This window comes from Uranotaenia lowii, unplaced genomic scaffold (genome assembly GCF_029784155.1).
Source record: "Uranotaenia lowii strain MFRU-FL unplaced genomic scaffold, ASM2978415v1 HiC_scaffold_56, whole genome shotgun sequence".
NCBI classification, from domain to species: Eukaryota; Metazoa; Arthropoda; class Insecta; order Diptera; family Culicidae; genus Uranotaenia; species Uranotaenia lowii.
Genome location: NW_026598489.1, coordinates 32,599 through 59,264, shown reverse-complemented (window position 1 = coordinate 59,264; position 26,666 = coordinate 32,599). Strand labels below are relative to the sequence as shown.

Here is a 26,666-nt window from a genome sequence, read left to right as displayed (position 1 = left end):
TTTTGTTTTTCAAATCAACGATTCGATACATTTCTTTTCTGAATAAATGTGATAAATCATTTAAGAAATGGTAAAATGCATTGAAAACGAATTTAAATGTCACTGCATCATTCATAATTGACTTTTAAACAAAGGTTTTTTTTGCCCGCAAAAACTCATAAATATAATCTGAATTGTTTGTTTCAGTGCAACAGTTTTGACGTCTTGCGGTAGTTTTTCTTCTTCTTTTGGAAGAGTTGCAAAAATCCAACTTTTCTCTGTAGGAGCAATACAACATGGAACTATCATCAAAACAGGTTAAAATCTGACAGAAATTCTCTTCACACAGTATGGGGCCGTTCACTAATTACGTAAGCATGATTTTCGAAATTTTCAACCCTCCCTCCCCCCCTGGTAAGAAAAAGTAAGATTTTTCGAAAACCCCCCTCCCCCCCTAGTAAGATCTTACGTTTTTAATTCTATAAGAAATTGACACGTTCTTTTCAAAAACTCAGCTTGAAAATATTAAAAATGTGTCAACCATGCTTCAAAGCAGAGCACTTTTTGAGTAAAACTTAATAACTGCATTTGAAAAGCATAATTTAATGTCTTAAACGATTATAGAAAAGATAACATAGCATGTTCGGGGTTACAATAATCTTCAATAAATTTACACAATCGAATAAACAATATAAAATCTAAATTCCGATTTAAAAACAAGTGAGAGATCAGGTTAGCACAAGGTACCATAAAAAATGTTTTGTTTTTTAACTAAAAATCATAAAAATCTAAAAAAAATTATTCTATGCTACTAGAATTGGTGCGAAAATGTTTAACGACAATTACGTTATTAATTAACCTAAAAGCTGAGATTCACTTCAGCGATAAGCGATAAAGTTTTACGATTTTTTTTGGTAAATAGTTTGTAAAATTTATAGTTGGTAGTGGCGTGGTTAGTATCACTGAAAAAACTGTCTAGAAATTTATTATCTTAAAGCCCCCATATCAATTTTTAAAGATTCTTCTTGATGAAGTCATTTTCGAAATAAAATGTTTTCAAATCGTGGTGTCAGAACGCACCATTTCCCTTTTTGTTTCTATAAATTTTTCTTATTTTTGTTTTATACTGTGAAATTTACGCACTATACCCACTATATAAATTTCTCAATTAAAAAGATTGTTATGATGAAAAGCGAATAGCGACGATCTTTTTAAATAATGTGATTCAGTGTTTCTGGTGACATGTTGGTTTGAATTGCTTCTCTTTTAATTTTATAGAACCAGCAACTTTTTTTTTATAAATTAAAACAGATTAAAAGATTAATAACATAACATCAAAAATAACCAACAAATAGGTAGTGAGAAATAAAAATAAAACCTGAGTAATATGGTTTCATATGGCTGAGACGAATTAACAATGTAACATTTCTTACGTAAGATTTTTGGAAACCCCCCCTACCCCCCTAGTAAGAGATCGTAAGCAAATGTGAAACCCCCTCACCCCCCCTATGTGCTTACGTAATTAGTGAACGGCCCCTATGCACTCAGGAACATATACAGTATAATGCAAAGTAAGTACAACACAAGAAAAATATTTGTAAAGTTTATAAAACAGAAATTATCAAAAATAAAATATTTTAGTTATCCCTTGAAGAAGGCCAAGATCAAAGGCCGGAACGTCGGGCAAATTGTAAAACTCTGTAATTTGCTTTCCCAAAGACTGAAATGCAAATTAGAAAACAAAGAACGAAATCCGTAACCAAAATTGAACACCACATAGATAGGATCTATCTTGGCAGAAACGTGAGAGAACAACTATGACGTCGCAATCGCTCTGTTGGAGATAGTTTGATGTGTCTGATTTTGAGGCAGAGCAGAGCTGAGATAATTTAATCATCCAAAGAAAAACAAATTTCTTCGAAACAGGTCCATTGCCTTGCCATGTCATGTCATCATGGGTATACAGCACAGCACAAAACAACAACCGTCGAACAGTCTCTCCGAAACGCTCGATCAGTGCGGTCAAACTTGTTTGTCCTTCCCGTGGAGTACCCCACGGGCTTGTTTTTATTGATAACTACCAATCTATTCAAAATAGCCGACAAGTTTCCAACGAGTGTATGCTCCTGTATCAGTTCCAGAAGACGTAGCTGTGCCGTTTAAAGAATCGTAATTCGGTGATTTCCCAAATCAAAAACAACGATCATGGATGATATTTTAAATCACTTCAACGATAGTCAACCTTTGGTGTTTTTCGTCAATGGCAAAAAAGTAAGAGTATTGGATCATTAAAAATACATAATAGTGTATTATCAAGGCATTCGTTTCGCGAACCTTGAAGTTGAATAGACTCGAACAGTTACAAATTCGGATGAAGTCGCAATTATTATTTTATTGTTACTTTTCTTGTTCAGTTTTGCTTTTTTTGAAAAAAAATCATCCAACACTTCAGTTAAGATTGTGATAAAATGTTGAGACATTCAAGCCAAATTTTGTATAAACAATTCCTTGAGAACTGAAGCACCTGTTAGCCTTATATTTTCAAGGCGATTTATAATTAAAACTTTGGTTGCTCTCAAACCTATTAAATGTTCAATGCCTGCAAAGTAACGAAGATTGTGTGTGAACAGTTCAGCCTTGCTGCTGCCGACATACTAAGTATTACATTACCTAGTTATATTTTTTTTTCAGTTATTCACAGATAAGATTTGAATATTATTTTGTGTTTATTATTATCAGCGCAGTTAAAACACACACGCGGTCTACATATTAGCATTGAATCATTTCGCAACAGTCGTGATTTAAATGAACGGTGCTCCCACTTCTTCCTATCTCGATGGAGTGGCTTGCACCTTAACGATGTAGTGCTTAAACCCCAATCACTAGTTGCTGATTGTGGCAAAAACAAATATGGAGAAATTACTTTCATTGCAACGATCATCGCGGATGTGTCATCTATATAAATGTATTCACATAATCAACCCATGTGCGGTTGTTATAGTGAAAAGGGAAAAAATCGGTGTAATTCTAAAATTACATTGTAAACCACTCTTCATTTTTGAAAATAATTATTTATTGATTTACATAAAAACGGGCAATCACTGGACCAAGATTTAGGACACAAATACGGTTATGACCGTTGAAAGATTTCTGAGAATAGTGCAACTTTTTCTATTTCAGTTTCTCAGTAATGAAGTTAGGCATGCATTTGCATATCGATTGGTCACTCTTTCTTTCAATGAGTTATTGGGTAATGGGATGGGACCTTATTCATCGATAAACCGGAAGTTGCATGGAATGATCAATCTTAATAATGGATCGAGGTCTGATCGATCGTATTACCCAGGTGCTGTATTCGTGCGTTTTTTACCTTGCAGTTCCATCACTTTTAACATCTCGACGTTTAATGCATTTTGAAGTCGATTTATTAAGCATTTTTAAAGCATTTGGCTAAAAAATTAAAATTCCGATTTCCTTTGGTCCTCTCTTGGGTGGGTTTAAGGGTAAAAAACCGAAACTTTCAGTGCTTCGAGGCACCCCTAAGTCTGACCCCTGACTTGAAATTCGCATATGCATAAAGGGAAAACGCGAGTAAATCGGTGAAATCGTTTATTTAAAAATCAAATTAAATTTCATTTTCAAGTTTAATTAGTATAAAATTCAGGAAAAATATTCAGTTAGGCTTCCGCTTTCCCAAATCCAAATTGCAGGGCCTTACGTTTAATCCCTGCCATCAGATTTTGTACAGCCACCTTGTCCACCTTCTTCGCCGCAGAAAACCAGTTTGCCTTGAACTGCTGCTCTTCCTTAGCAGTTTTTTTGGTCTTCTTAAGGTTCCGCTTGACAATAGCCCAGTATTTCTCATTGGGCGGAGCTTTGGCGTGTTGGGAGGGTTCTTGTCCTAGAGAACCACCTGCACGTTGTTGGCGGCGCACCACTTCATGGCCTTTTTACCGTAATGGCAAGATGCCAAATCCGGCCAAAACAGTAAGGAACAACCGTGTTTCTTCAGGAAAGGTAGCAGACTTTTATTCAAACATTCATTCACGTAAATTTCTTGGTTGACAGTCCCGGAATCATTTTCAAATGCTGCTTTTCAAGCCACGGGTGGCCACTAGACTGGCCCAAATTTGTATGGGATGATTTTTACAACATTTTTTTTCAACGCGGCACACTTCTAAAATATTTTACCAGTATGTTAGAAAGCTCAGAATTTCAGGAATTGTAGTTCAAACAATAACAAACAAGTTTGTAGAAGATTATGACGCGATACGAGTTGACTGTGATGAGTTATTTGCAATTGAGTGTGTGATTTTTTTCGCGTTTCATCGATATATCGTGAACGGTGTATAGGTGGATTATTAGTACTAACTTGATTGCATTGTCAAACAATGAGAATAACAGATAGAAAGTTTGTGTCCTAGGCAAAGTTGTAGCTTATTTTATAACAAATATCTGCAAAAGTTAAAAGAAAGGTCACTAACTTTCTATTTGTTATTCTCATTGTGTGACGATGCGACCAAGTTAGTGCGATTATTAGCCCATATTCCGTTCACAATATATCAAAGAAATGCGAAAAAAAATCACACACTAAATTGCGGATAACTTATCACAGTCGACTCGTATTGCATCACAATCTTCTACAAACTTATTTGTCATTGCTTAAACTACAATTCCTGAAATTCTGAGCTTTCTAGCATACTGATAACATATTTTAGAACACCAAGAGTGAAAAAATGTCTTTTTTCATACATTTTGCCGAAAATCTCCATACAAATTTTAAGTCTTTTGCGCCAGCTCGTGCTTCTGCCAAATGACCTGAAATCTTCAGAAAGTCATTTTTTCACCTAAAGGCACCAACCTTGGGGGTGCCGCGTGGAATATAAGGATTTTTTTCGTCATGGGCCAGTGTAGTGGCCACACATGGCTTGCCAAACTAGATATTTCTTCGCGAACTTTGACAGTTTCATGTGCTTGAAAATATCTGCTACCTTTCCCCTTCCTTTTGCCGTATAAAACTCCTGTCCCGGAAGCTGCTTGTAGTCAGCTTTGACGTAGGTTTCGTCGTCCATTACCACGCAGTCAAACTTCGTCAGCATCGTCGTGTAAAGCCTCCGGGATCGCGCTTTGACCGTCGTATTTTGTTTATTATCGCGATTTGGAGTCACTACCTTCTTGCAATTCGATAGTCCGGCTCGTTTTTTGGCTCGATGCACTGATGTAGACGATACCTTCAGCTTATTCGCGGCATCTCGGAGAGAGAGGTTAGGATTTCGCTTGAAATTACCGGCAACTCTCTTTGTCGTCTCAGCGGCTTCCGCTTTTCGATTATCCCCCGATCCAGACTTCCTGGCTGTCGACAAACGTTCCCCAAACACTTTAATGACATTTGTAACGGTTGGTTTGGTAACTTTTAGCGATTTTGCAAGCTTTTCGTGCGAGTAGCTCGGATTTTCGCGATGCGCGAGCAAAATTTTGATACGCTACTCTTCTTCCTTGGACGGCATTTTGACAACTGAAGAGTGAATTCCAAAATAAAAATAGGATCAACATTCTACACACACACACACCTTTAAAATGAGGGGTGTTCAGGATTTTTTAAAATGCAAAATTGAAAGAAATACGTCAAGTTGATATTGACCAAATTTTGACCGTATCACCCTTTATTGTTTTAATATTCGTAATCAAATGTAATGTTTTGAATTCGTCTTGGTACATCTTCGTACCTGAAAAAGGACACATTTTCAAAGATGATGGGAAGTATTAGAGAAACATCAGATATCAAGGAAAGAAAGAGCATAAGCCGTAAATATCATAAATTTCTCGAAATAGATACAACGGCTCACCGGCAGGGACTTGAACCCACAATTTCCGCTTCAGTACAATGGTGCGTTAGCCAATTACACCACAGTGAAGGTGACGAAATACGGGGGCTCGAACATTTGGCCGAAAGGCCACTAGGCTGAATGGGTTTAAAGGCCGACGGATGTTCGACGGAATGGGACATTAGGCCGAAGGTCATTAGGCCGGATGGTCGTAAGGCCGAACGGATGCTAGAAGGCAGGGATGGGATTATGTCATAGTCACGAGCCAAAAATTGCGACTAGAGACCCATTTTTTTCCTCACATGTCGTTAGGTTGAGATTTTTTCGAAATGAAAGCATGCTATGAATGATTATTTTGGTAAAGAAAGATTTTTCCATTGTGTCATTGATCATTGAAATCTTAAATATTTCGGCCATGACATGATGGTTAAAATGGGTCATGAGAAATATCACCAGTGTAATTTTTGGCAACTTTATTTGCCAAGCTAATTTCCAATATGCTGTACTCTGGGCGATGGGCGCGCTCACAAACCCGGTATACGATTTCTCGTGTGTTAAACAGAGAAAGCAATAGCCTTTACTCCGATTAGCTGTCATTCTTATGGAAATCTGTGTAAGAGTAAAGAGCAAGCTTTATTCTTTTTAGCAGGCCCAATCCCAATGACAAACGCTAACTAACAATAGTATAAAAAATAAAAATAGAGATAAGCGTTTTTAGAAGCCTTTTTTTTTGAATATTCCATTTTGATCCGAATTTCAATCATTGCCCACTCTTCTCATGCCTGAAATTTTCTTACATCACGTGAATGTGAATGGTTTTTACATTCACATTATCGGAATATTTCTGTCATGACATGATCCATGACTGATCTTATTTTCTTGGGTATAGTGATCCAAAATAAATTTCACTGTCCTTATGAATGACTGAAAATTTTCAAGCCTGCTAGAAGGTCGTTAGGCCAAATGGTTGCTAGGCTGAATGGTCCTTGGGCCGAATTTATGCTGGGCCTATAAGACTTTATTGCTTTTTTGCATGTTAATCGGTAGCTAGGCCGAATGGTCGTTAGGCCGAATAGTCATTAGGCCGAATGGTCGTTAGGCCGAATAGTCATCAGGCCGAATGGTCATCAGGCCGAATGGATGCAAGGCCGGATTCGACCATTCGACTTTGCAACCATTCGGCCTATTCGCCATTCGGCCTAATGACCATTCGAACTAACATGCAGGCAAGTGTAAAAGATTTCTTATTGACCTAGCAACCGGTCATTACGATCATTCAGTCTTATAACCATTCGGCCTAACTGCCACTCGTCCCCGAAACATGCAAACAAGCGTTTATATGTCTCATCAGTCTGGTATACATTCGGCCAAACGACCATTCAGCCAAATGACCATACGACTTTACGACGATTCGGCCTTATAACCATTCGGTCGAACATCCTTTCGGCCTTGCGTCCTTTCGGCCTAACAGCCTTCGGCTGGATAACCGTCGGCCGAATAACCCATTTGGCCAAGCGGCATGTGCGCAAACCAGGCTCCAGTTTGCGTACATGCCGAGTTCCGTCGATCGACCCCTGAACCTTCTATCGATAATCCATGTATATCTCGCATGTGTGTAATTGCCGGGGAACTGAAATGAAGGGAGAAAATTCGTCAATGATCACACAAATTGTGCAGCCAATGATCGAATTTGTGGCAATTTGTTAGAGAAAATTAGAAGGTTTGAGTTCAAACGAGAGAAATCACTGCTTAGAGAGAGTGAGAAGGTGCTAATTGTTGCAAATTGTTGCAATTTGTGAAGCAGTTGTGGAACCACTACAAATGCAAAGAATTCTCTCTTGATTTCAATCCCTTGGTGATTGCTGACTACAGGGGACTGAGATAAACGGAGAATCATCGTCAATGATCAAACAAATTTGGCAGCCAATGATTGAATTTGTTATAATTTGTGGAAATTTGTTAGAGAGAATTGGAAGGTTTAAGTTAAAATGAGAGAAATCGGTACTCAGAGAGAGTGAAAATGTGCTAATTGTTGCAATTTGTTAAGCAGTTGTTGAATTTTGATCATTACCATTCCAAATGCAAAAAATTCTCTCTTGATTTCAATCCCTTGGTAATTGCTCACTATCGATCTCTCTGTTGTTTCTCTATCACCACCACGGCCACCAGTCACCACCCATCGACTCGGGATTTTAGCCGAGCGAGCACATGGTCGATTGTTTCGGGTTTGTCGCTACTTATGGTCATATTTCATATGAAGAAGCAATCAGTGCTGCTCTGCTCAAGGTTCCGAGCAGACCAGTTACACAGGAAGGTGTTGCTCTGTTGAAATCATAGTCTAATGTTTTAAATTCGTCTTGGTACATCATCTTCGAACCTGAAAATGAACACATTTTCAAAGATGATTAGAGAAATATCATAAATTTCTCGAGAAAGGTACAACGGCTCACCGGCAGGGACTTGCGCCACTGTACTGAAGCGACAATTGCGGATTCAAGTCCCTGCCGGTGAGCCGTTGTATCTATTTCGAGAAATTTATGATATTTACGGCTTATGTTGTTTCTTTCTTTGATATCTCATGTTTCTCCAATACTTCCCATCATCTTTGAAAATGTAATATTTGTAATGTTTCAGCTGTTATGTTCAAATTTTGTTACATATATTATAAATTTTCTTGCTTCCAGGTCACCGAAAGCAGCCCAGATCCCGACTGTACCCTGTTGGTGTACCTGCGAGATAAGCTGGGCCTAGTGGGAACCAAACTGGGCTGTGCTGAGGGAGGTTGCGGAGCGTGTACGGTCATGGTTTCCAAAATCGATCGAACGACCAAGCGAGTGTCGAATGTGGCAGTTAATGCCTGCCTTACGCCGGTTTGTGCGGTTCATGGCATGGCCGTTACCACAGTTGAAGGTATCGGAAGTACCAGAACTCGGCTGCATCCGGTACAGGAACGGATTGCCAAGGCACATGGTTCCCAGTGTGGTTTCTGTACCCCGGGAATTGTGATGTCAATGTACGCCCTGTTGCGTGAATCTCCGTCGCCCTCGATGAAGGAACTGGAAATAGCGTTTCAGGGGAATCTGTGCCGGTGCACGGGGTACAGACCGATCATCGAAGGCTACAAAACGTTTACTAAAGAGTACGGTACCTGTGCAATGGGTGATAAATGTTGCAAAAATCAAAACGGAGCTTCCAATGGGTGCGGTGTAGAAGTCGATGATAAACTGTTTGAAGTAAGCGAGTTCACGCCGTACGATCCTACGCAGGAGCCAATTTTCCCACCAGAACTGAAACTATCGAACGCATTAGATACGGGGGCATTGGTTTTTCGATCTGGGACGACCAGCTGGTATAGACCGACGGAACTGAAACACCTGTTGGCGTTGAAGAAGCGATATCCTACGATGAAAATTATTGTCGGCAATACGGAAGTTGGGGTTGAGGTGAAATTCAAACATTTCGAGTACCCTGTGCTCGCCACACCAATCCAGATTTCGGAAATGAATCGCATAGACAAGTTGGACGATGGTATTCGCTTTGGGGCTTCCGTAACTCTGGTAGAAATGGAAAAAGTTTTGAAGGACGAAATCCAAGTACGACCTGAGCATGAGACACGATTGTATCGGGCAATCGTCAATATGCTGCACTGGTTCGCTGGCAAACAGATTAGGAACGTGGCAGCTGTGGGTGGTAACATAATGACGGGAAGCCCAATTTCGGATTTGAATCCAATTTTTATGGCAGCTGGAATCGAGTACGTCGGGTGTTGAGTAGGTTGAAAATTCTTGAACCCTAACTTTATTGAATCTATTTCAGGTTAGAGGTAGCTAGTTTGGACAAAGGAACACGTAAAGTACGCATGGGTGATGGATTCTTCACCGGGTATCGTCGAAACGTGATTCTACCGGAAGAGGTTCTCGTTTCGTTGGTCATTCCAAAAACCAACAAGGACTACCACTTCGTGGCCTACAAGCAAGCGAAGAGACGCGACGATGACATAGCAATTGTGAATGGGGCATTTAAAATAGTTTTCGAACCTAACATGGACATCGTGAAAGAAATTCATCTTGCCTATGGTGGTTTGGCTCCCACAACTATTTTAGCTAAGAAAACAGCCTTGGCTATGGTTGGCCAAAAATGGGATAAGAACCTTATTGAATCAGTAAACGATCTGTTGGTCGCTGAGATTCCCTTGGACCCAAGTGCACCGGGAGGAATGATTTTGTATCGCCGATCGCTGAGCTTAAGTTTGTTCTTCAAAACATTCATCAGCGTGAGTAATGCGCTCGCTTCGACTATATCTTCTCATAAACCGATAGACGAACGTCAAAGAAGTGGCGCTGATACTTTCCACACATTGCCTCCCAAAAGCGCTCAACTGTTCGAGAAGGTTTCTTCAGCGCAGCCGATCACGGATCCGATTCGTCGACCGAAAGTTCACGCATCGGCATTCAAGCAAGTTACCGGAGAAGCTGTGTATTGCGATGATATTCCAAAGTATAAAAACGAGCTGTACCTAGCAGTTGTTACCAGTAGCAGGGCTCATGCAAAAATTTTAGAGATGGATACAACGGAAGCACTCGCTATGGACGGAGTTCATAGATTTTTCACCGCAGCTGATCTTACTGAGGAACAGAATCAATGTGGTCCCGTATTTCACGATGAATACGTTTTCTACAAAGACATCGTTACCAGTCAGGGACAGATTATCGGGGCAATCGTTGCCGATAATCAAATGACAGCTCAGAAAGCAGCAAGAAAAGTTAAAGTTACATACGAAGATTTATCACCTATTGTTATAACGATCGAAGATGCCATCAGTAAGGAATCGTTCTATCCGGGTTATCCCAAAACGATTGAACAAGGGGACATTGAAAAGGGTTTCAAACAGGCTCATCGGATCATCGAAGGTGACTGCCGCTTGGGTGGACAAGAGCACTTCTATCTGGAAACTCAGGCCTGCGTTGCCGTTCCAAAGGATTCGGATGAGATTGAGGTTTTCAGTTCGTCACAACATCCGACGGAAATTCAGCAGCACGTGGCACATGCCTTAGGTATCGCTTCCTGCAAGGTTGTTTCGAGGGTCAAGCGATTGGGAGGTGGATTCGGTGGCAAAGAATCACGCGCAGCTATGCTAGCAGTTCCGGTTGCTTTGGCGGCTTACAAACTCCACCGTCCGGTGCGCTGCATGTTGGATCGGGATGAAGATATGGCCATCAGCGGAACACGCCATCCGTTTTATTTTACCTACAAGGTTGGTGTCAGCAAGGAAGGTCAACTGTTGGCCGCCGATTTCAAAGCTTACAACAATGCGGGATATTCGATGGATTTGTCTTTTTCGGTAAGACTCGATGCTGGCAACTTCCTAGATCAAACTTATATCTTTTCAATGGTATTCCAGGTGTTGGAGCGTTCTATGTTCCACATTCAGAACGCTTACAAGATACCGAATCTGCGCGTTCGAGGATGGGTTTGCAAGACCAATCTTCCATCGAATACGGCATTCCGAGGATTCGGTGGTCCCCAGGGGATGCTGGCGGCCGAAACAATGATGCATCACGTGGCCCGTGCGCTGGGTCGAGATTACGTGAAGCTCGCCGAGCTGAATATGTACAACGAAGGCGACAAAACGCACTACAACGAGGTCATTGAGAATTGCAATGTTCGCAAGTAAGTAGACGATGGGGGGGTTCAAAATCAAATCTATTGACGCCTTACTTAGTTCGTTTTTGCTCTTCCTACACTGTTGTGGCTTATAACGCTTCAAAGTGTTTCATAAATTTTCATAAAATAATTACAATAATTTTTGATGAGATTTTTAAGGTGCCTCGAAATTTCTTATAGAACTAACATTGTTACTCAGTAAAGGCATTGCTCAGGTACTCACCGTTGTTGTGGCTGTGTGATCTTTGATATCTTAAGCGTAATTTCAATCGCAGTATTCCCTTGAAATTTATCCAGCTTAAGTCGTTTTTCGTCTCAAAAACATACCTACTCGAGTTTGTTATTCAAGCCCCTGCACGTTCGATTGGTGTTTCCAGAGGTTAACTTAAGGGTTTACACAAACTATACTCTGGGAGGCGCTACTGTACAAGATTTGTATCTTCTTCATGAACATCAGCCTTCGACCTTCCACAGCTTTTCCTCGCTTTCCAATTGTCTGTAAAGTCCACTCTTATTTAGCCTCTCAATTGCTTTAAATGAAAATTTCCGTCACTTCTTTTTTTCTTCATATGTCCGCTGACAAATTTTCCGTCAGTTCGTTTCTCTCGTATCGGAGTTCTTCAACATTGATTGTAGTGGAAAATACAATCACTGGTTCTGTGAACCAATTAAAGTTAAAAAAATGCACTCCAGGCACACCTTTCTTTTCGAATAAATTCTGCAGCTCTGAATAAATATTTTTAATCAATTTAGAATAACTGTACAGTTTCCATATTCGCATCAGATTTTTTTTGTTTCGATTTTAGTCGTTTTAACATCTTTATGTCACTCGCGACTTAACTTGCGTCAGATCTTTGTGGTTGTCCCAATGAAATTCTTTCTAAACAAACAACAATAATTACGAATTGTATCGATCAAACCTTTGTGCAAATTATTTTTTTATGAGGAAGGTAAAACGTGCACTCTCACTTATCTCCTATATGACTTCGTAATCGTTGAAAGCTTCAATCTAATTTTAAATCTTTCCTAATGTGGCGAGCCTTAAGGGAGCCACCTAGGACCAATGATGTTCTTAATTTATTTCACGACGTATTTTTGATTCTTCACATACCAATATTTCTTGACAGAAGTTACATCCGTTATTATCAAATTATTATCTTGTTTCTGTGCATCAACGCATCAAAGATTTAATTGTGGCGATGAACGGGCGAAGTTTGAGATTCATATAAATTACTTCATCGATTAGGCTTCTAAATGCTTGGGGTTTAAATTCCACACGGCCCAAAACTTCAAGTTCGTGAATTTAATTTGAGAATTCGACCTCGGGGGTTTAAAAATCAGAATCTTCATGTAAGGGCATTCCCACAACAACGTACACGATTCGACATCCATCGCTTTTATTTCAACAAACCAACCTTCTTCAGTTTTCGTTCGATCTTCTGGCCCGTCGAACGACAACCTTTTCTGGGCTTGACGGATTCGCTTGGGTGCGAGTACTATACAAACTGGTTCCTGGCTCGATGACCTCAACCTGTATTCGGTTCAACGATCTTAACCGCAGGCTCGGGTCCAAAGACCTACAGCTCGACAACCTCTAAATGGCTTCGACTCGACAACTTTTCATGGTATTTGGCAAGAAGATCTTCCGGTGGCCCCGACCCTGAGACCTCCAGTGGCTCCAGTTCGACGACCATCCATGGCTACGACTCGACGACCTTCCAAAAGGTCACCGAGCCACTGGAATGTTTGAGGGCCGTAGACATTGGGAGATCAAATCTCATGAAAGATTGTCGAGTCGGAGCCTTTGGGAGGTATCTCAAATTTTAAACGCTCTTTTAAGCACATTTTACAAGAGTCATTAGAAGAACGACTTTAAGTATGTCAAGAAACATCAAAACGTCAAGAAGTAAAACATTTTCATAATTTTTTTCTAGTTTGTTTAGAGTATCTTATAAAAAAAGGTTCGCTTTTATAATGGTATCCATTTCGATTCTAGATGCTGGACGGAGGTGATCAAATCGTCGGACTTTGAGAACCGTCGAGTCGAAGTGGAGCAGTTCAATGCTGAGCACCGTTGGAGAAAACGCGGCATCAGCGTGGTGCCGACCATGTTCGGTATTGCCTTTACTGCGGTACATCTGAACCAGTCCGGTGCGCTCATTCATGTTTACCAGGATGGTGCGGTACTGTTGTCGCATGGGGGAACCGAAATGGGCCAAGGCCTGCATACCAAAATGATACAGGTAGCGGCCACGACGCTCAATATACCCTTCGAAATGATACACATTTCAGAAACCTCAACGGATAAGGTTCCCAATACTCCACCGACCGCTGCCAGTGCCGGTTCGGATCTGAACGGAATGGCTGTACTCAATGCGTGTAAAATCATCAACGAACGGCTGGAACCGTACAAAAAGCAATACCCTGATAAGGACTGGAAGTTTTGGGTTACCAAAGCATATTTTGATCGCGTTTCCTTATCAACAACTGGTTTCTACGCTACGCCTGGTATCGGATATGATTTCGGTACAAACTCTGGAAATCCGTTCAACTATTTCACATTTGGAGCAGCTTGTTCAGAAATAGAAATTGATTGCTTAACTGGCGATCATCAGGTTATTCGAACGGATATTGTGATGGATTTGGGATCTAGTATCAACCCGGCAATCGATATCGGGCAAATAGAAGGAGGATTCATGCAAGGTTATGGACTATTTACCTTAGAAGAAATGGTTTATTCCCCAACGGGTACGGTGTACTCCCGGGGCCCTGGTGTCTACAAGATACCTGGATTCGCAGACATTCCTGGAGTGTTTAACGTTTCGCTTCTGACGGGAGCCCCTAATCCTCGAGCGGTTTACTCTTCGAAGGCTGTTGGTGAGCCACCTCTATTTCTGGCATCTTCAGTGTTCTTCGCCATTCGCGAAGCTATATCGGCAGCTAGGAAAGAAGAGAACGCTTCGGACGACTTCAATCTGGTTTCACCAGCGACATCCGCCCGGATTCGTTTAGCTTGTCAGGATAGAATAACCCTTAAGGTAAGCTTGTTCGGGACAGAAAAACTTTCACAAACATGCTAATCAAAAATTTTTTTTTGTAGTTTACGGAACCAGATCCAGCAACTTTTACACCCTGGAACGTGATGCCTTAGACAACAAGATAACAGAGTGAAGTTACTTTATACGATTTCAAAAAGACTTGATTTGAGATTTCATTAAAATTATCATAAAAATGGTAATGTATGTTTCAAATTCTTTAAGTTTTGGTGTACTCTAATTTAAATGGAAAGCCTGAAAGACTTTTTGGCCGAACTACAACTGTTTCTACACTTAAGCTTTTTTATTAAATTTGCTCTTCATTTTTTTGGACCGTTTTCCACAACAAAAAATTCTGAATATACTAGTTTTTCGTTTTTCTTCGTTCTTGCTTTCTGCTAAATTTGGCGCTGAAAAAGATTGGCTCTACAGGATTCTTACAAAACTATTGGAAGGCAATAGTAGAAGACAGTCCTAAGTTACTCACCTCGTACTGCTACTTCACTCGACTGCGGTGGGTTTGGTTTTAATTTTCGCGAACCTTCGCTACTGGAGAATTCAAGGTCGGTTAGCATATCGGAGCCCGTGGTGATGGTTGACATTCGAGATACCGAAGACCAGTCGCTTTTGGATTTCACCGAAGCAACCTTGCTGTCCTTCTGCTTTTGTGTCCCTATCGGGTGAAGATGCTTGATCGATTTGTATTGGTTGATGAGAGATTCACTTTTGGCTCGTGTTGTGTTTTGTTTTTTGGGATTTTTCTTTGATAAAGACTTTCTTGACAAATTGCGCGACATACTCTTTTTGCGCTCTATTTTAGTTTCAGCCGCTTTTCTGCTTTCTTTTTTCTGTTCAAACTGTTCCGAAATCTGTAGTTTTTGCGCCAACTCCTTCAGCTGGTGATCTTTCTCTATGCTTGTCAACAGTAAGTTGCAAACCGATCTGTGCAATTTTAGTAATAAAATTAATTTTAAGATAGAAACAGAATTGAACAAAACTCACTTCATTTCGTTGAGTTCTGCGCTCATAGTTTTAATTGCCTCCTGCCGTTTGTTATCTTTCTCCTGCGCATCTTGCATGGCACTGGTGCTTTGATTTTGTAATTGTTCCATCTTGCGATCCAACTCGATGCCCCTGCTTATCAGAGCGATGATTGACCGTGCATGCGAGCTGGTTTGTTCTTGCATTTTGCGATCGTTTTCCTTCAGCCGATCGATTTCAAATTTAAGTGCCTCAAAGTAACTTTTGGTGGTTAGTTTCAGAAGGAATTTGATCGTTTTGGCATCCGACGTTCCAATGAGACAACGCTGGGCCTTTATGGACCGACTCATGTTAGATTTGCTCTGCACTGGTAATCGCCTGGGGACTTTTTTGTTGACCGGAGGAGAAGATTTTTCAATAACTGAGGACGTGGCCGTATCCGAAGGTTTTAGTTGATCTTCTTCCGAGCCTTCTGTGAAAAACGGTTCGGGTTGTTGAGAAATCAATTTAAAAAACAAAAAGTTAAAGAAAATGAAGAAATTATGTTTTGAGTACTATTTCACTTGAAAGTAATTTGTCCTCCTTACAGAATATAACCAACCAATAAAAAAACTAAAGATCAGTCGTCGATCACGTGACATGGACTTTGCTCGTGGAAGACCAATGTTCTCTTGTTGGTTTCTAACGGAACTCTGTACACATAATCTACATTATGGCCTATAAAAAAAGCGAAAAATAAGCGAATATCTCTAATTCTTCCATGCAACGATTGGACAAAGATGACTTGAATTTATCGTCAAGAGCGAAGTGCCATTAGATAACAGAATAAGCACTTCGAATTGAGCGCTCGAAATATTTGCTGTCTAATTTGAAGAAGAAGCAGCTGATCGTCATGTTCTCAATCGAGAAACTTTTTTCGATTGATCCAATTCACGTAGGGATCGGTAGATTTAACCCATAAAGGCTAAGGATGTTCAAGAGAATGTGAAATTCAAGTATACTAGGTATCAAGCACCGGCGTTGTAGTATTTAGAGCAGTTGCTTCGAATAGATTGAAGATGCCTCCTGTTTTCATAAAGAGAGAGTAAAAGTTAATACTGAAATCTGCATGGACATTTTGAAGACTCAGGTGCTTCCGAGGATTCGGGAAAACTTCAATGAACTCGAGAATGTTGTTTTCAAACAAGATGAAGCCCATGCCATACCTCGAAACGGACCCAAACCTGGTTGAGAAAATATGACATTTTTTCCGAAGACCTTTGACCTCCGAGAAGTCCAGATTTGAACCCCCTCGACTATTTAATATGGGCGTATGTTCAAGCGAAGGCTTGTGGATCCTTTCACCCAAATGTCGATTCTGTGAAAGCTTCCATTTCTTAGGCGTGAGTTTCAATGTCAGAGATTTATTTTCAGAAGGATTTCTCTCGATTTAGATCTCGCCTGGAGAGAGTATTTGAGAACGAACACATGGAGAGATTGTTTCTTAACCCTGAAATTTTTACCCGTTACAGTCCCTGGAAATGGAAAGTCAATTTGACACTCCTGACTAAAACCAATATATCTCTCTTGTTTCTCAATCGATTTTTACAAAAATTATAGTTTTGGAAACCTTGTAATGTAACTCAAATATGTGTTTCGGACAATATTCAACTACAACACTTCAGTTTTCCGTTATTCAAAGTCTAAGAAAAAAAATCCGAAAAATCATCTTCGGAAAAACAAAAAAGCCTGTAGATCAGCTACGGAATCCCGAATACGAAAATATTGTAACAGAACAATTCCAGTAATAGTTATAAAACGATTCGAAATAGTGTAAAAAAACGTTTAGAAGATGATATCTGGAACCATAAAAAACATTGCACTTATCTTGAATTCCAAAACGACGGTCTGTTGAATATGGCGTTAAGTTATGTTACTGTTTAAAACTGTTAAAACTCTTATATGGAAGAACTGTTCTGCAAACAGTTGAGATAACTTACGAAAACCGCTCATAGAAAGCGTATTTCGGTCATCAAACTGTTTAAGTAACAGTTATTCTTAAAGTTCCCTTGTAACTGAACATTTACAGTATAAGTTGTATTACGATCCAATATGACGTTCTTCCAACGTTTTACGTATCGTATACTGAATCGTAGGGGAATGGAACACGCACACACACAAAAGAAAGTTTTCTTATTCATGAAAAATTATAAAGAAATTTCAGATTTTGTAAAATTTATAGGTATTTATTAAACATTTGATTCACATTTATGATAGAATAACGCACTTACAATAATCATGATTTCCACAACTTTACCTTGCAACCAACACCGGATCTGTGATCCAACGGAAAAGGGATCCTCCTGGAACGGCGAGTGCTAATTTAGGACCACTCCATATCCTTCCGACTGGAGGATTAAATTTATTTTTATCAGCTCCTCCACCAGGTCTGATTTCCGACATACGGGCGGAACGTTGACGCAGCTGCTGGGTCCAGAATCTTGACCTTTTTCGGCGTGACGCATTGCTCTTCCAGCGAAAATTTTTCTGAAAAAAATACTACTTTTTAAATGTTTGTTATTGTTAATGTTTATAAATCAATTTACCTGTTGCGAACATCGCTGGAAAAAGTTCCTTTTTGTCCTCGAAATCCGGTTTGTGGCTGCTGATTTCCGTCCGAAAATCCACAATCGGAGGAAACTTATTGGTGCTGGTACCAGTACGGGGGCTTGACTTTGGAACGCGAAAAACGAAGACTTGTTTTTTTCGTTTTTTTTGTGTTGTAGGCAGTGATGTCAACTAGACTGTTTTTCAAAATTGTTCCAATATAGAATAAAAATGTGAAAATAAAAAAGCGTTTTTGGAGATTAATTAAAATGCACAAATAGATTAAAACTGATATGTATTTGTTCGGTAAAAGGGTTATAATATGTACAATATTAGTGAATGTAGCATAATAAATGAATTAAAAAAAATTGGATTGGAAATTATTATTGGATGCGACGTTAAACTCAACTCAAGGTTCAACAGCATGAGTAAAATTTAGAAAAGAATTTCAAAATATTTTGTTGGTATTTCATAAACTTAAAACTAGATTTTCAATCTAACATTTCACCATCATCAACTATAATTTTTCGTCCATAAAAATTAATGATATATTAAAAATCTAGATTTTTCCTATGATGAGCTTTTTATAATAATTATAACTTTTTGAAACATCATTAGATAATAGATTGTAGCATTTTTTGTCCCTAAAAATGATGATTTATCAAAAATCTAGATTTTTAAATAACAACAGATTAAATAACAACTACTTGAACGATGGAACCATTGTTTTTTTTTGTTTCGATTATAGTCGTTTTACCATCTTTATGGCATTCGCGACTTTATCAAAGTTGCAGTTGGCGGATCGTTATTGAAAAACTTATTCGGTACAACTTAGTTCGATGTTTACTCTTGGGCTCGAACTCGCGGACATCGGCTCAGCAGACAACAGACTTGCCAGCTATATCACAAGCCCTTGGAACCTTTGTAATAATATTAAAAATGTATTGATTTTATGTTTTTTTTTTTGTATAAATAAAATGAATAAAATACATAAATCAATAAATAAATACATTTCCACAAATGCTAAGTGCTAAGTTTTTTTTCCAAACCATTTGGCATCTCTGGCCCACGTTTCGATCAATTTTGACGTGATTTTGACAGATGACATGAACGTTATGCGTTAAGGTTCGAGAACAGTTTTACGATTATTTATTAAATTGAAGTAAATCGTTTAAACCTTCATTTACCTTTTCAGATACCATCACTTATTCACATGAACGTTCATGTTTCGTTGTTATCGTTGTCGAAGTAGAGTTTAAAATAATAGCTACGTTCACCAAAACAATCACGATATCTAGAGCCGTAGATGAATCGTATTGATTATTTAAGATATAGTTTTTTGGTATGCGGGATGTCTTTAAATGAATGAATGAATTTAAAAATCGGTTGAGAAATAAGAGCGATAAAGCAGTTTTAAGCGAGGAGTGTCAGTTTTACACTCAAGGTCTGATTAGGGAGTTTTTTTTTAGGCTTTTGGGTGTGTCATTAAAAAAAGTAAAGACGGAAAAATTAAAAATTTCAGAATTCATTGAGTGTCCCCGAAGGATTATGAATCAGCCTAAGCAAGCACGTATCTATAAAGTTGGTGTTAAATTAACACAACACATTAAGATTTCAAAACTTCGCCTAAGACAATGATTCATTGAATTACGGGAAAACGGCAAAAATTATACTTGAACTGTCAAAAACGAGATGTAACTGGGTAACAGGGAGATAGCTAACCAAATCTCGTAGCACTTCATGACTCCTGAAAGCCAAAGTAACTCTTTATCGAATGCTCAGGAACTCGATCTAATTCAGGAGAATAATCTCCTGTAAGACGTTACTTGGGAAAACTGTCAAGTGTTAGGTTTGGCAAAAAAAAACTGGCACTATCGGTTTCTCTCGGTATTTGTAGTCGGTCACCAGAAACAGCAGGAGTTGTTAAAAGTCGCGCAGCAGTTTGTTTCGAAGTAGCTTCCCGGGGACTTTAGAGTAAATCTGGATCCGGCGTCAATTTCAGCGCTTGGTTAACACTTGGTTTCAGGTTTTGGTCATCATTGTGATGCTGATGAACCGGCAGCAGCGCATGATGTTCTCAAACCTGAACACCACGTTTTTTCATTTTAGAGCAAAACCGCCCAAAGACCTGATGAAAAAGCGAAATATTTAAAATACTGCGGGAATCATCCAGCAAAATGTGGTACTAGAACAGGTTTGATTTTTAAATTTATTAAATTAAATAAATAATTAACATTCCATTGCTTTTTTTCTAGGCGAAAACCAGTGATCGTGTCTTGAAAATAAACATATGAAACAACAAAGAAAATAAAGATTTGCATTCCTTTTATTATGCAGGGTCCGGCAATTGAACTGCTACATAACTGCAACAGTAATTATTTCGTTGCTCACGAAACAGTATTGAACGACCCCTCGTCGCTTTGTTTACATTAAGTCTTAGCTATCATAGAGTTGGTTTTGACATTTAGTACGCACACTAGCTGAGCGTGTACAGATGAGACGGGACAGTTAACCTTAAAAACTCTCGGTACAAAAAAAACGAACAGCCGGTCGACACACATGGTCGTTTTTGAGGTTGATTGTCCCAAAACTGAAAAGTGTTGGTGAAACAACCAGCATAATATCACAAACACTACCAGCGGTAAATAGGACTATTGGATGTAGGGGAGAGGCGGGCTATATGCGCATATTAAGGAAAGCCCTCATTTTCTCACATATTCCAATAGATAGGAGTCTGAAAACTATATGCACATGAGCGGACATCTGTTTTCTATACGTAAGAGCAATTTTTCTGTTAAAATCTCTTACAGTTTTTGTGAAAATAATTTTATAATAAAAGAAGTCAAAATAGCCGATTTCCGAAACCGGCGGGCCAAATGCGCACAATTATGTTTTAAGCTATATTTCATTTGCAATTGCAATATTTTGATACTATTTAATTGAAAATGGTAGAAACGGATGTTAAGCATACGTCAAGACTGAAATTTTGGTGAAATTTTTTACATCACTAGTTCTTTTGCATGAAACATAGTTAAGTATGCCATATGGCCATATTTCAGGGTAATATTTTGTTCATATTGTATTTCTATCGGATCAGTAGGAAGTTCTTCTTTTTTCGCCGTAAGATCGTGATTTGAGCGTAGATTTAATGTTTAAATGACAAAAAGTAAAAAATTTATAAGACTAATCTATTTTTCATGATATAGGCATTTAACCTGCCTTGATATGGGCATTCAGAACCTGTCTCTTATTCCATTATCTTTTCATTTACAACTTTGCCAAAAGCTTCAATTTGTTGAATTTCCTATTTCCAGATGAATAAGAAAGAAAAACCACTTAAATTGTTGTTCACAGAATCTGTACGCACAATAATTAAAGTTCAATATATTAGAACAAAACTGACAAAAATTTTGTTTGAATTTTTAATTTTTTTTGGCTTTATATAACAATTAAATTTTTTCATGCCATATGTTAAAAGCGTGTTACCCTCAAACTGCACTGATTAGATATGATGAATCTCTAGCCATATCGTCAATCGGCTGTATGCGCATATTACCCAACATGCGCATTTAGGAACACTTCCCCCTAAGTGTTACTTTTGTAATCTGGTGTTATCCGGAAAAATGGATCTCGGACAGAAACGTAGCGCTGTGGTTGCCTTGTTCCTAGCTGGCAAACGGCAGAAGGACATAGTTCGTGAGCTGTCCAATACCAAGTGTGTGCAGAAGTTTTGTATACCGTACAGTTAACGGATACCTGCACTGAAAATCGAAAATACCCAAACTTGAGAACTGCCACCCGCCAAACCTAAGTTCAAGATTGACAACTTAAGTTTGTGAAAAAATCACAGCTTGCCAATACGCCAATTTAGGTTTGGGGGGTAAGTTCAAAGCGAAGAACTGTTTTTTTGGGGGATAACTTTTATTCCCGCTTCATTCGCAGAAAGTCTCTCATATACGATGATGTAGCTGCCTCTCTCAACAACTCTTCGGTGGTCGAGCGGTTAGCATCCTGAGATGGTAATCGCAGAGCCATTGGCAGGTATGGGTGTGATTCCCGTACCTGCAGTAATTTTTTTATATTTTGATTTCCATTTTATTGCGGTATCAGATTTTGGGGGATGAGTTCTCCTTTAAGAGCTTAACTTTGGGTTATGCCACCAATAGCCAAACCTGTAGGGAGGGAGTTTCATTCGGGTTGGCGGGGAAAGTTCTCAAGTTTGGGTATTTTCAAGGTTCAGTGTGGAAACCGAAAGTGCCAAAAAACGGTATGGTGGGAGACGCCGACCTACTGTGGTGACACCTGCCATGGCGAAGATTGTCAAGAAGCGCCTTAAGAGAAATCCTCGTCGTAGTGCCACTAAATTGGCAGAGGATCTCAACATACCGGATCGAAGTCTCCGTCGGATCCTAAAAGATAAACTTCAGACCAAGCCCTACAAGATCCAAAAAGGTTGAAGACCTTACGGTGAAGCAGAAACAAAAACGGGTGAAAAGAGCGAAGGCGCTGCTGAAGAGGGCCGCGGAAGGAAGGTTGAAAAATATCGTGTTTACCGACGAGAAACTCTTCACCTTAGCAGTTCGTGAATAAGCAGAACGACATAGTTTAATTGCCAGACAGATCACGAAGCCATACCGACTTGCTGACGGCCACCCGGCAACAGAAACCAGCATCGGTGATGGTTTGTGCCTCCGCTGGTTTGTGTCCCTGATGGAGTGAAGATCAACCAAAATACATATCGGAAACTAGTTCTACAGAATGTCATCCATCAACCGTGGGCACGTCGTCATTTTGGTTCCAGAGATTGAGTTTTCCAACAGGACTCGGCGCCGGCTCACAAAGCGAAGAAAACCCAACTTTGGATTGCGCAACATTTTCCAGCTCCGAGTGACCGGCAAGTTCGCCAGACCTGAACCCTACCCACTAAAAATGCAATTATTCTCCTCGGGAGATTGACTCTCCGAACCACCGGAAAATTTTTGAATTTAGACGAGGTTCGAATGGGAACCCTCCCGAATCTCGAGACGCTTCACTTCTTCTGAAATCTGGGACGAAATTTCCACGAATTCACAGGTACTCGAACAACCGTCCTGTATCACGGGGGAACATCAGCTTTTAAAAATTTTCTGTCGCGCTTTTTGACGGCAGGGTTTTTTTTCTTCTCTTTCTCACAAGTGAAAACCGCGAAACGTTTTTTATTGGATGTACCGTTTCTATTTCAATTTGGTGGCCGGTACTCGCGTATAGTTTTAATAATTTGGAAGAATGTGAAATCCTAGTTACGAATTTGAAGCTTATGAGCAACCGGAACTAGGTACCATGGTGAAGCTATGGATAATTTTAAACAGGAGCGCTATTCGAACGGTAAGCTGACTTGTCTCGGGCGCAAGATTCCTTCCTCCGGTTTGGAAATTTGGTTGATCAGCTTGCTCACAATGGCCCCGGAACGCAAGATATGGAATGCCAGGTTCACACGGCCATCGGTAGGTTTCAGGTGCACCCGGCGTTTTAGTGAATATTACCAAAATACATTTTTTATTTACAGAGACAGTGTCCTGCCTGTGTGTTGTGTTGCGGTAAATATGTACCGCATTGTTAAAAAAATCAGAACCTCCTAAAACGCGATTAAAATATTGAAAAATAAATTAGAGTTTTGGTTGAATTTGTGTTTGTTGTACAAACAGTGCATAGGGATTCATTTTAATTATAAAAAGAATTTTGAAGCAGGGGAAAGGGTGCCTAAATTCACAGAAAAATCCAGGGGAAAGCCATTTCGAACGCACAGGAAAACTTCAAAAGTCCTGGAAATTACAGGAAATCACGAATTCGAAACTACAGGTCAATTTGACAGTTGTTTTCCTGAGCACTTTTTCTGTCCCGAGATTTGTCCTGTAATTTCAGCTGTTGAAAATACAGGAAGAAATCGTCCCGACCACAGGAGAAAAGATTAAGTGTGTATTAGACTGCCCCAAATTTGTATGGGAAATTCAAAACCTGTGAAATGTTATGCGCTGCAGGCTGAAATTCATCCTAGTCCTAGTACAAGATCTCATGCCAAATTTGGACCAGATCGGATCACAGGAAGGGGTCGCTCAACGAGCCTGAAGTTTGTATGGGATTTTGATACATTTTGTTCGGGAGGAACATGAAAAATCAGTTTTTCATCAATAACTTTGGTTCCCGTCGGCCGATTTCTTTCAAAAACGGGTTTTCTTAAAGCCTAAACTATGAAAAACATTTCATCGGAAGACTGCATTTCAATTAGAGTTAAGATAAGAAAGTTATTAGGCTTCAAAAATGGGCTAACTATTTTAAGGATGGTATTCATTATTGTTAATGCGTCGAGGCGGTCGTACATATTGACGCCTCGGGGAAAATGCCTCTGCGGCTTATGGTAAAGACGTGTGCAGAATTTTTAAATTGCACACTTATTCGGTTGTGATAGTGAGGTGAGTTTGTGTTTCTTTGTAAATATATTTATGATCTTTGGAAAAAATAAAATTATTTGATTATATCTCTGCGTCTCGCATTTTATTTTATTCAATCTATTCAAACATTTCAATAGGGAGCAAAAACAAATAAAAAAAAAAACAAAAATAAAGCGTTCCGTAGCTACAGAAATAAAATCTTAGCTCCCTGCAAATCTCGCGAGGAAACCGTTTCGAAATTACAGGATAATTTGACAGATGGTTTTCCTGTACTGTTTTTCTGTCCCGAGATCGTCCTGTAATTTCAGCTGTTGAAAATACAGATCGAATTCGTTCCGACCACAGGAGAAAATATTAAGTGTGTAGGATATGTATATTTCAATGTAGAGATTTAATTGCCGCACCATGTAAAAACGAGATTTATAAATGTCTGAATTTCATGTAAATTTTGAGCGGAAGCTCTTCCGTGCCTATACAGGACCCTGTAACTCACAGGAGAAACCTGGGTTAACCTACAGGTTAATTTGACAGCTATTTTCCTGAGCTGTTTTACCGTCCCGAGATCATCCTGTAACTTTAGCTGTTGAAAATACAGGAGGAAATCGTTCTGTCCACAGGAGAAAAGATTAAGTGACAATGGAATTGCGGGTGAATCATAAGTACCGGGATTAATTGCATACCATGTTTTTTTTCGGGGTTTCTTTCGTTAATTTTGTTCGGTTTTTTTTTTAAAATCGCTAGTTTTACGTTTCAGTCTACTTTTATTCGACCATCCTCAGAAAAAAGAAGCAATTTTTCGACCTATTAGGGCCGTCTCTCTGCTCTAACAGTCCTAGCAGGCGGAAAAACTGGGGATGGTCGAATACAAGTAGACTAAAACGTAAAACAAGCTAGTTTTTTTTTAAAACATCACCGAAAAAAATCAACAAAAGAAACCTAGAAAAATTAAATCCAGCGGAGATCTAAATGGTCGTGAATACCATGTTTTCTGTGACAAGCGCTAAGAGAAACAACTTGCTATGTGTGCAGTTCCGTTTATCGACCGAAGCAACGTAGGAAAGCATTCGAGTTCGAAAAGGCGAAGTAACTCATAACATGCCATTTGTACGTCAAGAAGATAGTCCATTTCGTGACCATTCAAGTCATAGGACATGCGTGTGACATTGGACTGAGCCCATTTGGGGTCATCTTTCAATTTCTCAAGGCATGGTGTTTAAAAACCTTCGTTTTGATTCAAAACTCATTCATCTTTTTTTGTTGCAGAATCTTAAAGTTACGTATACATAAGTAAATCTTCACTATCAGGTTTGTACGGGAATTTTTAAAATTTTGTTCTGAAAAATCAACATGATTTTTGTTTCTATTTCGGAACAGAGACATCTAACTTTTCCGAAAATTTCTTTTGAACAATTTTGTAGAAGACCGTAAATTTGTATCTTTAAGGCATAAAAGTAAAAAGCTGGCGAATAGGGGTATGTTTTTTGGCATTAAAAAAACAGTAAAAGCCACATCACTACCCTTGCCAAACGTATTATTGCTTGGAAAGTAGTCATGCTCGATTACGAATCTTGAAAAATTACGGGTAACAATCAAGAAATGTTAGAAAAATGACCAATTTCTACACATTTTAAAACGAAAATAAATGAACTCACCCGAAAACTTCAACGTGGCTCCCTTGAAAATGTCGACTACCACGTGATCATCGACTAGCTGCTGCGGTTCCCGCTTTCCCTCGACGGCACCGGCACTGGAACATTTCGTTTTGCCCAGGCGTGTCTTGGCATCGTCATCGTCCGGTAGCAAATGCACGAGCAAGTCCTGCCCATCCGGTTCCCGTTGCTCGGAACGTCTCGAAGGCGCTATGAAGGTATTATTCCTAGAAACTTTGGATATTGGAGATTTGGCGTAACGAATCCTGACTGCCGAAGACGGCACCGCAGAGTTTGAGCCGCCCCCGCTATATGGCGAAGACGCTTTCCTGAGGGGCGATAATTTGCCAGGCACAATTGTCGAAACGGGAAATTCACTGGACAATAATGGGTGGAGGCTTGTTTTGGTAGAGGTCATGTCGGAAAAAATCACGTAATGGTTTTCTTGTTGCTAGATTTCGGACAACCGTCAAAGGTACCAAAACAAGCCATAAGACTACTAGGATGTCATCAAATTAT

At 39.4% G+C, this 26,666-nt stretch overlaps 2 protein-coding genes and 1 long non-coding RNA gene across 5 annotated transcripts; 1 reads left to right on the top strand and 2 right to left on the bottom strand.

The window, feature by feature from the left end:
- The first annotated feature begins 1,976 nt into the window (after positions 1-1,976).
- On the top strand, positions 1,977-14,727 carry LOC129760297 (xanthine dehydrogenase). The gene is made up of 6 exons (XM_055757936.1): positions 1,977-2,250; positions 8,489-9,558; positions 9,621-11,145; positions 11,206-11,474; positions 13,465-14,506; positions 14,569-14,727. The coding sequence occupies exons 1-6, from the start codon at positions 2,185-2,187 to the stop codon at positions 14,617-14,619; spliced, it is 4,023 nt and encodes a 1,340-aa protein (XP_055613911.1). The 5' UTR covers positions 1,977-2,184; the 3' UTR covers positions 14,620-14,727.
- Positions 14,728-14,754: 27 nt separating this feature from the next.
- LOC129760299 (uncharacterized) lies at positions 14,755-26,634 on the bottom strand. Of its 3 annotated transcripts, none has more exons than XM_055757938.1 (4): positions 26,151-26,634; positions 15,506-15,956; positions 14,991-15,445; positions 14,755-14,913 (listed from the first exon to the last, which is right to left on the bottom strand). In XM_055757938.1, the coding sequence occupies exons 1-4, from the start codon at positions 26,563-26,565 to the stop codon at positions 14,798-14,800; spliced, it is 1,437 nt and encodes a 478-aa protein (XP_055613913.1). In that variant the 5' UTR covers positions 26,566-26,634; the 3' UTR covers positions 14,755-14,797. The 3 variants fall into 3 exon arrangements, with proteins under 3 accessions (XP_055613913.1, XP_055613914.1, XP_055613915.1); XM_055757939.1 differs by having other exon boundaries at positions 15,506-15,953; XM_055757940.1 differs by having other exon boundaries at positions 14,763-14,929.
- LOC129760300 (uncharacterized) lies at positions 17,682-19,415 on the bottom strand. The gene is made up of 2 exons (XR_008740316.1): positions 18,070-19,415; positions 17,682-18,010 (listed from the first exon to the last, which is right to left on the bottom strand). It is a non-coding gene; the product is annotated as an uncharacterized LOC129760300 (long non-coding RNA).
- Positions 26,635-26,666: the final 32 nt, after the last annotated feature.

Excerpts from the sequence above, each read along its gene's own strand:
- LOC129760297 (XM_055757936.1), top strand. The coding sequence starts at position 2,185 with ATGGATGATATTTTAAATCACTTCAACGATAGTCAACCTTTGGTGTTT. Across the intron at positions 9,559-9,620 it reads TTTATGGCAGCTGGAATCGA|GTTAGAGGTAGCTAGTTTGG; the intron begins GTACGTCGGGTG and ends AATCTATTTCAG. Across the intron at positions 11,475-13,464 it reads GAGAATTGCAATGTTCGCAA|ATGCTGGACGGAGGTGATCA; the intron begins GTAAGTAGACGA and ends TTTCGATTCTAG.
- LOC129760299 (XM_055757938.1), bottom strand. The coding sequence starts at position 26,565 with ATGACCTCTACCAAAACAAGCCTCCACCCATTATTGTCCAGTGAATTT. Across the intron at positions 15,446-15,505 it reads GCAGAACTCAACGAAATGAA|ATCGGTTTGCAACTTACTGT; the intron begins GTGAGTTTTGTT and ends AAAATTGCACAG. Across the intron at positions 14,914-14,990 it reads GAGTGAAGTAGCAGTACGAG|CGCCAAATTTAGCAGAAAGC; the intron begins GTGAGTAACTTA and ends AATCTTTTTCAG.